Source organism: Leptodactylus fuscus, chromosome 1, assembly GCF_031893055.1.
Source record: "Leptodactylus fuscus isolate aLepFus1 chromosome 1, aLepFus1.hap2, whole genome shotgun sequence".
NCBI lineage: Eukaryota > Metazoa > Chordata > Amphibia > Anura > Leptodactylidae > Leptodactylus > Leptodactylus fuscus.
Window position 1 is genome coordinate 197,180,156 of NC_134265.1, and position 12,262 is coordinate 197,192,417.

General features: G+C 42.1%; 1 protein-coding gene across 1 annotated transcript in view; it reads right to left on the bottom strand.

Annotated features, from left to right (window-relative positions):
• Positions 1-1,419: 1,419 nt before the first annotated feature.
• MIER2 (MIER family member 2) overlaps positions 1,420-12,262 on the bottom strand; it is a 43,535-nt gene continuing 32,692 nt past the window's right edge. Inside the window, exons 8-12 of the mRNA XM_075281695.1 lie at positions 12,163-12,244; positions 11,921-12,015; positions 11,667-11,791; positions 11,478-11,554; positions 1,420-2,609 (exon numbers count right to left, since the gene is read on the bottom strand). Coding sequence (XP_075137796.1) covers positions 2,323-2,609; positions 11,478-11,554; positions 11,667-11,791; positions 11,921-12,015; positions 12,163-12,244 — 666 coding nt within the window. The 3' untranslated portion in view covers positions 1,420-2,322. The remainder of the gene's footprint in view (positions 2,610-11,477; positions 11,555-11,666; positions 11,792-11,920; positions 12,016-12,162; positions 12,245-12,262) is intronic.

The following is a 12,262-nucleotide window of genomic DNA, read 5'->3' on the forward strand; positions in this document are numbered from 1 at the left end:
TATTTAATATATGGGAGTTGTAGTTTTGCAACAGCTGCAAGGCCACATTGACAGGTGACCCTGCAGCTGTACGGGGATGCATAGAGCGTTTTTTTTTGCGGGGCCAGCTGTACTTTTTAGTTATACCATTTTGGGGGATATCTATTGCTTAGATCACCTTGTATTGAAAAAAAAAACAGGAGGTGATTTAGAACTTTTATTTATTTCATATTTTTAAAGCTTTTTTTTTTTTTTTTTTTTTTTACTATTTTATTCCCCCCCCAGGGGCTTGAACCTGCGGTCACTTGATCGCAAGTCCCATAGACGGCAATACAACTGTATTGCCGTCTATGGGCCATTCTGTGTATTAGTATTACGGCTGGTCATAGACCCAGCCGCAATACTAATATATAGCAGTGACAGGCCCGGGAGCCTCATTAGGCTCCCGGCTGTCACCCGAACAGGTCGGCTCCTGCGATATCGCCGCATAGGAGCCGGCCTGCAACTTTACAGGTACGGGGCCGGTGGGGACCGGCCCCGGGGGAGAAGGGGCCACCGATACTGACCCGGCATCCGCTGTACTAGAGAGGCGGATGCCGGGGAGGGATAGACGCCGGGGCCTGAGACATCGCTGCCCTGCACTGCATGAAGCCAGCGGCGGGGGACGGAGGAGCGGAATAGCATCACCCCTGCCGCTGCTGGCTTCATGCAGGGCAGAGGAGCACAGCGATGTCTCAGGCCCCGGCGTCTATCACTTGCCGGCTTCCGCCTCTCTATTACAGCGGATGCCAGGCGCCACCTTCAGACTATAAGACGCACCCTTCTTTTCCCCCAAAATTTTGGGGAAAAAAAGTGCGTCTTATAGTCCGAAAAATACAGTAATTTTCTTTTTTTGTCTTTATTTTTTCTGTATGTAGAGTCTGATGAAGGTACTTGAATGTACCGAAAAACATTTTACTTAAAAACTCTACTTGAAACACCTAATAAAACACTGAAAAGCTTATAGCACAACATACTGTGTGACGTTCCATTTTTGATGATCAAGCTGGGTTGGGACCCTATGCTCACACCACTACTCATCCCCGACTGCAACCCTCTTACCATTACTTTTCAAGTCACTCTTGACTTTGGCTCTAAAAACTGTAGCAAAATCTGCAAAAAAAGCAGCTTTTCCGCAATGTGGAGCCTTATCTGAAAATAATGATCCAAGACTTTATTGGTGTATTTACAAATGTTTATTCACATATGGAAGCTGATGGATGTAATGTATTGTTATTTCTATATGTAAAAGTTATAAAAATGGATTTAAAAAAAAAAAGTGATAAACAAGACAAGCAGTGTGCCTTGAAAAAGCTGGCTAGAAAATAAATAGTTTCATGGAAGATAAATGGGAAACAACAACAAACCCTAAATGGATGCATCACATCAATGAAATAGGCAAACAAAATATGCATATATATCTTACAATACACCTGTATTACTTTATTAATATGTAGAAAAATGAAATATTAAAATGAAACTGTGCAGAAAATATTAATTCAATTGAGGTACATAAACTAGAGGTTTTATTGAAATGTACAGACTGACTTGGACTGACTAGCAGCACTGTTCAAACTGCAAACAAGCCAAGAAAATTCTTCTCACTCTACTGACTGTAACCAAACCACTTTATTTTTCACAGACCATCACTTTATATAACAGCATGGTCTCTGCTCAGACAGTGTAATTTCTGCAGTCCAAAAAAGCAAGTCTGCCACGATGGCTGACGCTACAACATGGCAGTAGCCATAAAAACTGATAGAAAACAATAAGCATAACTAAACCAGGCCTAAAACTCTACTATGCTAGGCACATGCTAGTCTTGCCAGTCTGGGCCTAAAAACAAAGTAATAAACATGTACCACATAGGTAACATTTTTAAATTGTCAAAAATTCATCATATTTCAAAAGTGAAAAGCTGATCATGTAGCACTTTGAGAAATGATCTACACTGGAATGTATCGAAAAAAACAAAACAAAAATCTAATACAGTAAATGGATACATTGTGCAAATAACCTGTTATGTATAATTAGAATTAGTGTGCAATTTCAAAGGTCAATTGCAAATCCATACAAATCATAAGATTAAATAAAAAGATCATATTTTACATATCTAGTTCCTGCACGTGTCACCAACTCAATACTTTAAATAGCCACTGCTCCAAAAGGCCTGCTACTGTTAGGTTCGTCTTCCTGAGATTATAAAAATCAGCTGAGAGGAACACAAGTAACTGGTGACGTAACAGTGAACACATCAAACTGCCCAAAACAGCCTAGTCTTCATTTAAATACAAAGGTGTAAAATCAGGGGGAGAGCGGATTGGTACAAAAAATAGATGGTCGTGACATAAAGCCAGGAAGCGACAAGTCAGCCATATTAAATGTTTCCAAGGTATGGTCTTGTTTCCTAACATCCGGCAGTATGGGCATTTCTGGAGGACAAAGATCAAGACTGATACTACCACTGCTGATTGGAGGAGGCTCTTGGCGGTCCTCCTGGCTGGGAGAAGAGTTGGAGTGGAGTCTGCAAGTAAACTGATCTTTGCTGCAGGAGCAGGTAGTGTTTTGAGAAGAATTCTGCTTAGGGCCAGCTAAATGGATGAATAGAAAGAAAAACCATGGTGACTGATAATATAGCGCTGAAGAATGGAAGAAAAGCACAGCAGCATAGCTTTTAGAGAGATAACATATTTCCTGCATGTGATTTGAACCAGTGGTGTATTTCAAAGAACAAAATACAGCTAAAGCTCAATACTTTTCACAACACTTTATGAAAAAATGTTTTAAAATGTGCATCTGATGCTGGGTTCACACCAGCGTTCGATCTCCATTTTCAGGTTTCCGTCTTCTGTATGCATTTTTTTTTGCTGACTCAAGTATAAGCCGAGGGGGGCTTTTTCAGCACAAAAACTGTGCTGAAAAATTCGGCTTATACTCAAGTACAGACGGTACTATAAAAAAAAAAATGAAATCCATCACCAATGTAGGTTTTGCAACGTAAATCAAGATACTGCTGCTAGGGTTGAGCGATCGAGTTCGGAAGAGATCGGATTCCGAACGGCGATTGAGAAAATTTCACGATCTCGATCGGAATTCCGAACACGATCTTTTTAGGTGGGATCGAGATCGGTGATTATTTCCCACAATGCTTTGCTACTGGCCAAGCATTGTGGGAAAAGCTAACAATGTTAGCCTTCACACTAAGTATATGCTCTGCTCATTCTGAGCGGAGTGTATACTCAGTGTGAAGGCTCCCCTGCGGATCCATAGGAATGAATGGAAGCAGCCAGCACACAGCCTTAACCCCCTGTGCCCCGGCTGCTTCCATTCATTCTAATGGGAGACTAAGTAACATCTCTATTAGCTACTTACCTGCAGAGATGGCTGGTCCGGTGCCTAGTGTTCTCGTTCTTCTTCGCCTCGCTACCCCCGCCTCCCAGTTTAGTGTTAAAGAGCTAGGAAGAAGGCGGGGCTTGTGGCTTAGGAGAGTGCGCACGGGTACTGGGAGGGGAAATGTCACGTTTCCCCGCCCTATACCCGTCCAGGGCTACATAGTGATTAAAAAAAAAAATCACTACACAGCATGGATTCTAACATTTAAAGCATTCAATTGTTAGACTCCATGCTGTATAGTGAATAGGATTGTTTTTAAAATCCGATCTCCGATTAGTAAAAAAATCCCATTGATTTGCATTGGGAACAGACTTGGAATCGAAAGCGGGTTCGAATGAAAAATGATCGGAAAATCGGATTTCAAAATCGATCCTGAAAAGTCAAGATCGGCTCAACCCTAACTGCTACATATTATTTTTCCTATGTTTTTATTTCCCTATTGTATACATTTTTTTCTATTTTTTGTACATGACTATAAGGGAAACCACAGATATATGCTTTACAGCAGCCAAAGGAAGATTACTCATTGGGTAAAGTTTATGAAACGTTCTTTGTTGCCAATAGCAACGATAGCTTTATTTCTTGTAGTGTGCTTAAAGAATTAATCTGCCCTATTGACTTGTGAGGGAGTGTGACAAACAGGGAGAGAAGGAAGTTAGCTGTATTATGTGGTTCAGTAGCAAAGGGGAAACTGCAAAATTTCAGACTTTTTTTTTAAAGAATGACTTCTAAAAAGGAAATATTAAAAATAAATATTTTTATAAAAAAAAAAAAAAAATCTATAAAGATTCTTAAAAGTCAATTAGTTACCAGTATTTTATTTTCCATATCCCACAAAAGCACCATAGAGAAAGAGCATCAAATCTGCTAGAGGGATGAGACCTGGAGAGCAGTAAGCTAAAAAAATAGCCAAACCCACTTAACCAGACCAGACTACTGTTGAAGACTACCTTTCCCTATATAGACCCTAAAAGAATAAAGTAACTAGACTTCTTCCATACATAAGTAGAAGATAAATACTGAATTATGCATCATTAAACATCTAGAAAATTGTATTCTTTCGGGGATTTAAATTTGGCACATGGGGAAGGAAAGACATTTTTTCTTAGAACAATGGGAACTAGACAAAACTTTCGGAAGAAAAGTTGGCCATCCATCCATTGGTAACTTGGAAAGGAGTTTGATGCTCACAGAGCAACATCTCATTGGGGCAAGTGCAGAGGGGGATGGTAGCATGGAGGTGCAGGAACTTGAGGCAGCTAGCTGGGTGACAGTTAGAAACCAGCGGGGTAGAGGGAAGAGTGCCAGGGAGGTTAGTCCTGAACTGGCACACCCCAACAAGTTTGCTAAATTGGCAGATGAGGGGGACGTTAGTACAGGGGTAACATTGCTGCAACACGATACTTCCTCTGAAAGCCAGGGGAATGTCTGCTCCAGTAAGAAGGGGGATAGGAGCGCAGAGAAGACTAGACAGGTGCTGGTAGTGGGAGATTCAATTATTAGGGGAACAGATAGGGCAATCTGTCACAAAGACCGGGATCGTCGCACGGTGTGTTGCCTTCCTGGCGCTCGAGTTCGACATATCGCGGATCGGGTTGACAGATTACTGGGTGGGGCTGGTGTGGATCCAGCGGTCATGGTGCACGTTGGCACAAATGACAAGGTTAGCGGTAGGTGGAAGGTCCTTAAAAATGATTTCAGGGATTTAGGGAGCAAGTTGAAGGCAAGGACCTCCAGGGTAGTATTCTCAGAAATACTGCCTGTTCCACGAGCCACACAGGAAAGGCAGCGGGAGATTAGGGAGGTAAACAAGTGGCTCAAGAGTTGGTGTAGGAGGGAGGGGTTTGGGTTCCTGGAGAACTGGGCCGACTTTGCTGTGGGCTACAGGTTCTATGCTAGGGATGGGCTGCATCTCAATGGGGAGGGTGCAGCTGTGCTGGGGGAGAAGATGGCTAGACGGTTGGAGGAGTGTTTAAACTAGGTACTGGGGGGGAGGGTAACAGATGTAGAGGGCAAGATAGTGTAGAAATGGAAAGAGGGCTAAATACTGTAACTGGGGGTGGAGCAGGGGGTCGGGTTAGAGCAGTCAGTAGGCAGTGGAAGAGTAGGGAAGATAAATCTATTAAATATATGTATACGAATGCCCGAAGTCTTACTAACAAGATGGAGGAACTAGAAGTGATGATGTTGGAAGACAATTATGACATGGTGGGGGTAAGTGAGGCATGGCTGGACTCTAGCTATGACTGGGCTATAAATATACAAGGGTACAGTATGTTTAGAAAGGAGCGTACAAATAAGAAAGGGGGAGGGGTTTGCTTATACGTAAAAACCGGCCTTAAGCCAGTCCTGCGTGAGGACATCTGGGAGGAAAATGATTATGTGGAGTCATTATGGGTGGAGATTACGGGAGGAACAAATAATAAAATACTGATAGGGGTTTGTTATAAATCTCCAAATATAACGGAAGAAGCTGAAAATATACTAGTAAAACAAATAGATGAGGTCGCAAAGCATAATAAAGTCATTATTATGGGGGATTTCAACTACCCTGATATCAACTGGGAGGCAGAAACCTGCAGATCCAACAAAGGGAACAGGTTCTTGTCAGTAATAAAAGACAATTACCTATCGCAATTAGTGCAGGACCCAACAAGAGGCGAGGCACTTTTAGACCTAATTTTAACAAATGAACCTGACACATTATCAAAAGTGGAGGTTGGGGGACATCTGGGTAATAGTGACCATAACATAAGTTTTCTTGTACACATTAAGAAGACGTTCATTAGAGGGGGTACAAAAACACTAAACTTCAGGAAGGCAAATTTTAACCAGCTGAGAGAGAGGAGCTTAGCAGCATAAACTGGGACAATGTCCTCAACGTGACGGGAACACAAACTAAATGGGACATCTTCAAAAATATACTAAATAAGAGCACTAGAAAACACATACCCTATGGGAATAAGCGGGCCAGAAATCATAGAAAACCAATATGGCTAACTAAAACAGTACAGAATGCAATGAGGGATAAAAAGGAAGCATTTAAAGTACTAAAACAAGTAAGTAGCGACACAGCATTAAAATACTATAAGGAGAAAAATAAATTGTGCAAAAAACAAATAAAGGAGGCGAAGATTGAGGCTGAGAGAAAAATTGCCAAGGAAAGTAAAAGTAATCCAAAATTATTCTTCAATTACATAAATAATAAGAGAATAAAAACTGACAATGTGGGCACTCTCAAAAATAATCTGGGTGTAATGGTGGAGGAAGATGAGGAAAAAGCACAAGTATTAAATGCCTTCTTCTCTACAGTGTTTACACAAGAAAATCCATTGGCCAATAACATGATTAGGGGTAATGTAAACTCTCAATTAAATGTCACCTGCTTAACCCAGGAAGAAGTGCAGCGCCGCCTGCATAATACTAAAATAGAGAAATCACCCAGTCCAGATGGAATACACCCCCGAGTTCTGAGGGAATTAAGCATGGTCATAGATAGACCCTTGTATCTAATATTTAAGGATTCAGTAATGACTGGGTCTGTTCCACAGGATTGGCGAATAGCAAATGTGGTGCCAATTTTCAAAAAGGGGTGTAAAAGGGAACCTGGAAACTATAGGCCAGTAAGTTTAACTTCTGTGGTGGGAAAGATATTTGAGGGCTTTCTAAGAGATGCTATCCTGGAGTATCTCAATGTAAATAATCTTATAACACCAAATCAGCATGGGTTTATGAAGAATCGGTCCTGTCAGACTAATCTGATCAGCTTCTATGAGGAGGTCAGTTCAGGACTGGACATGGGTAATGCAGTAGACGTGGTGTATCTGGACATGGGTAATGCAGTAGACGTGGTGTATCTGGACATGGGTAATGCAGTGGACGTGGTGTATCTGGACATGGGTAATGCAGTAGACGTGGTGTATCTGGACATGGTTAATGCAGTAGACGTGGTGTATCTGGACATGGGTAATGCAGTAGACGTGGTGTATCTGGACATGGGTAATGCAGTAGACGTGGTGTATCTGGACATGGGTAATGCAGTAGACGTGGTGTATCTGGACATGGGTAATGCAGTAGACGTGGTGTATCTGGACATGGGTAATGCAGTAGACGTGGTGTATCTGGACATGGTTAATGCAGTAGACGTGGTGTATCTGGACATGGGTAATGCAGTAGACGTGGTGTATCTGGACATGGGTAATGCAGTAGACGTGGTGTACCTGGACTTTTCAAAGGCTTTTGATACTGTTCCACATAAACGGTTGGTATGCAAAATGAGAATGTTGGGACTGGGGGAAAACATATGCATTTGGGTTAGCAACTGGCTCACTGATAGGAAACAGAGGGTACTTGTTAATGGTAAATATTCAGACTGGGCCACAGTCACCAGTGGGGTGCCGCAGGGGTCAGTATTAGGTCCTCTCTTGTTTAATATCTTTATCAATGACCTGGTAGAGGGTTTACAAAGCAGGGTGTCTATATTTGCAGATGATACTAAACTTTGTAGGGTAATCAATAATGAGGAGGATAGTAGAATATAACAAGGGGATCTAAGGAAACTGGAAGCATGAGGGGGGCGGAGACTTGGCAAATGAAGTTTAAGGTTGACAAATGTAAAGTAATGCACTTTGGGCGACGTAATAAAATGTATGACTATGTACTAAATAGTAAATTACTGGGTAAGACTGTCAATGAAAAAGACTTAGGGATTTTGGTGGACAGCAAACTTACCTTTAATGACCAGTGCCAGGCAGCTGCTGCCAAGGCAAATAAAGTTATGGGATGCATCAAAAGAGGTCTAGATTCTCATGACAAGGACATAGTTATGCCTCTATACAAATCACTGGTACGGCCACACTTAGAATATTGTGCGCAATTTTGGGCCCCGATATACAAGAAAGACATAAGTGAACTTGAAAAAGTGCAAAGACGGGCAACCAAAATGATTAGGGGAATGGGTGGACTGGAGTACAACGATAGATTAACAAACTTGGGGTTATTCAGTTTAGAGAAAAGACGTCTACGGGGAGATCTAATAACAATGTACAAATACATGAAGGGACAATACAAAGAACTTTCTAAGGATCTTTTTACTCCTAGGCCAGTGACAGTGACAAGAGGACATCCTCTACGTCTGGAGGAGAGAAGGTTTCACCAGAAACATAGAAGGGGATTCTTCACAGTAAGAACAGTGAGGCTCTGGAACTCTCTGCCCCAGGAAGTGGTGATGGCGGATTCACTGAACAAGTTCAAAGTGGGCCTGGATGCCTTTCTTGAAGAGAAAAATATAATGGGTTATGGTCTCTAGATTTTAAGGACACATTGATGCAGGGTTTTATACTGACTGCCAGATTTGGAGTTGGGAAGGAATTTTTTCCCCTGAAATAGGGCAATTGGCATGAGCCTCATGGGGTTTTTTGCCTTCCCCTGGATCAACACTGTAGGGGATTGTAGGGTTATAGGTTGGACTTGATGGACTCATGTCTTTATCCAACCTCATCTACTATGTAACTACACTCACCGGCCACTTTATTAGGTACACCTGTCCAACTGCTCGTTAACACTTAATTTCTAATCAGCCAATCACATGGCGGCAACTCAGTGCATTTAGGCATGTAGACATGGTCAAGACAATCTCCTGCAGTTCAAACCGAGCATCAGTATGGGGAAGAAAGGTGATTTGAGTGCCTTTGAACGTGGCATGGTTGTTGGTGCCAGAAGGGCTGGTCTGAGTATTTCAGAAACTGCTGATCTACTGGGATTTTCACGCACAACCATCTCTAGGGTTTACAGAGAATGGTCCGAAAAAGAAAAAACATCCAATGAGCGGCAGTTCTGTGGGCGGAAATGCGTTGTTGATGCCAGAGGTCAGAGGAGAATGGCCAGACTGGTTCGAGCTGATAGAAAGGCAACAGTGACTCAAAGAGCCACCCGTTACAACCAAGGTAGCCAGAAGAGCATCTCTGAATGCACAGTACGTTGAACTTTGAGGCAGATGGGCTACAGCAGCAGAAGACCACACCGAGTGCCACTCCTTTCAGCTAAGAACAGGAAACTGAGGCTACAATTTGCACAAGCTCATCGAAATTGGACAATTGAAGATTGGAAAAACGTTGCCTGGTCTGATGAGTCTCGATTTCTGCTGCGACATTCGGATGGTAGGGTCAGAATTTGGCGTCAACAACATGAAAGCATGGATCCATCCTGCCTTGTATCGGTAACGGTTCAGGCTGGTGGTGGTGGTGTCATGGTGTGGGGAATATTTTCTTGGCACTCTTTGGGCCCCTTGGTACCAATTGAGCATCGTTGCAACGCCAAAGCCTACCTGAGTATTGTTGCTGACCATGTCCATCCCTTTATGACCACAATGTACCCAACATCTGATGGCTACTTTCAGCAGGATAATGCAATGCCATGTCATAAAGCTGGAATCATCTCAGACTGGTTTCTTGAACATGACAATGAGTTCACTGTACTCCAATGGCCTCCACAGTCACCAGATCTCAATCCAATAGAGCATCTTTGGGATGTGGTGGAACGGGAGATTCGCATCATGGATGTGCAGCCGACAAATCTGCGGCAACTGTGTGATGCCATCATGTCAATATGGACCAAAATCTCTGAGGAATGCTTCCAGCACCTTGTTGTATCTATGCCACGAAGAATTGAGGCAGTTCTGAAGGCAAAAGGGGGTCCAACCCGTTACTAGCATGGTGTACCTAATAAAGTGGCCGGTGAGTGTATGTATCACTGGGAATGAAACCTTTCTTGTCTTGATTTTTTCCACTCTCTTAATAAGCGACAGGATGGGGAAGTGTCTGCACTGATGGACTTCTAAACCCCTATGCATTATATCCTGGACTAATGTGGCCAGTTTAGAATCCTCAATGCCCATAATGGGCAGATTTGCTTTTATCAGTGTTCTCTAGGGAAAAAAACAAGAATGCCCCCTTTATCATCATCTGAGGACAAGGAGTAAGAGGAGTAAAAGTTAGTCAGTTCACCACTTCCTACCTGGGAACATCTTTCTTCTGAAGAAGAGCTAGGCCTCTTACTTTGAACCAGCTTGCCTTTTAGGGAATTTCTTCCTTCCTCTTGAACAATAGCTTTAATACCTTGTATCAGGGAAGGGGAATGCTATGAACAATAACAGTAGGGCACAGCCTTTTTTCTTAAGAAGATGTAATCCTAGATTTACACAGAGTACACTCTGTTTTTTCACTTCACTCCTTCTTAGGCCTATCTTAGTAAAAACAAAGGAGGACCCCATTACCCACTATAATACAATAAAAATGTCCCCACAGACAGTTACATTACCTTTCAAGTACTACCATGACAGGTGGCAGAGGGTTATCATCCTGGTCTCCATCTTCAGGCTTCCCTCTGGTTTGCAGCTGCTGCTCCACCTGATTCTCTTTCATGGTAAAGATATCTATTGAGCTAGGAGTGGAGACCTAAAGAGGCAGTCGGGAACTCAAACTGTACAAAATAGTGGTTCACACCTCCACTTTTATTCAAGTAGTGTAAGAAATGTAGAGATTAGTTGCTCTCTGCCAGTGCTAGATACACATGTGACAGACTACTTTCTCCAATGATCACTGCTGCTCCTCTCACCCATCGTTCAGAATCCCTGCTTGTGGAGGAATTTGACTTCAGATGCCTGCTGTGAACACTCCTAAGATGGCACAGAGGAGAACTCCAGTGGTCCCATCCAACAGGTGAAGAAACTGATGAGCATGCAGGAGGTAAAGCAGTGGCCGCAACATTCTAAACTACTGCCTTTCATGGTTGGTGTGCAGGTAGCAGCCAAGTTTTACCCAGGAAGGAAGTCCCAACCAGGGCTATTTCCCCGTATCCAAACTTCTTCACATTACCCCTGGAACTTAGACCCTCTCTCAATCACTCGTGCTATTGTAGGTGAAGGAAAAGATATTTGATCCTAACAGTAGGTCATTTTCTGAAGACGTTGCTCTTTAGGAGCTTGAATAAGTATTAAAATTTAAAACAGAAACATACTGACTAGATGGAACAATTGACAGTCAATGATACAATGAAAATAGTCTTACCAATACAATCTTTTCTTAATGCAGATCCTCGCAGTCCTAAAGGACACTCCATATTTGGCACATCACATTCATACTCTCTAGTGAAGGAAAAACATAGTCTTTAGTATTCATGGACAAAGCTTTTTTAAAAAAAAAAAAAAGAAAAAAAAAAAAAGGTCAGACTATCAAACACCAACATTAACAACTCACACTGATGCAGTGTTGATCAGCTGCTTTCTCCTCCCTATGCGGCTCTGTGTGAAGTGCTCATAGCGCTCAGACTTCTTCCAGGTGTAGTAGTACTGTACACACTCCCCCACTGACCGTGTACGCACCTTAGAGAATGAATAGTAATAGGACATGTTGTACTGAGAATAAAAAATTGAAGATTCATAAATAAATACACACACACACACACACACACACACACACATTCTCTAACATTACAAAAAAAAACCTCTTACCTTGTTGGACTGAATTAGATGGAAGTTTTTACCATACACTCGAAATCCTTGCTCAAAACTTCTGCATTCATCCTCACTCCATGCACACAGGTGACCTAAACAAGAAGGAATACATAAATACCAATTTTATTCTGCATGAATTTTTGGCATTTGTAAGTTTATAGTAAGCCTACCATACTTGTTAAAAAAAATAAATAAAAATTAACCATTACCCCTTTCTTTGTAGCTGCACATCCCCTCACCTTGTACAACCTTGACATTAAAAGACAGTCTTCTCAGCGCCTCATCTGTGTTAAATCTACATTTCACCAATTCGTAGAGAGCCTAAAATAAGGAAGACAA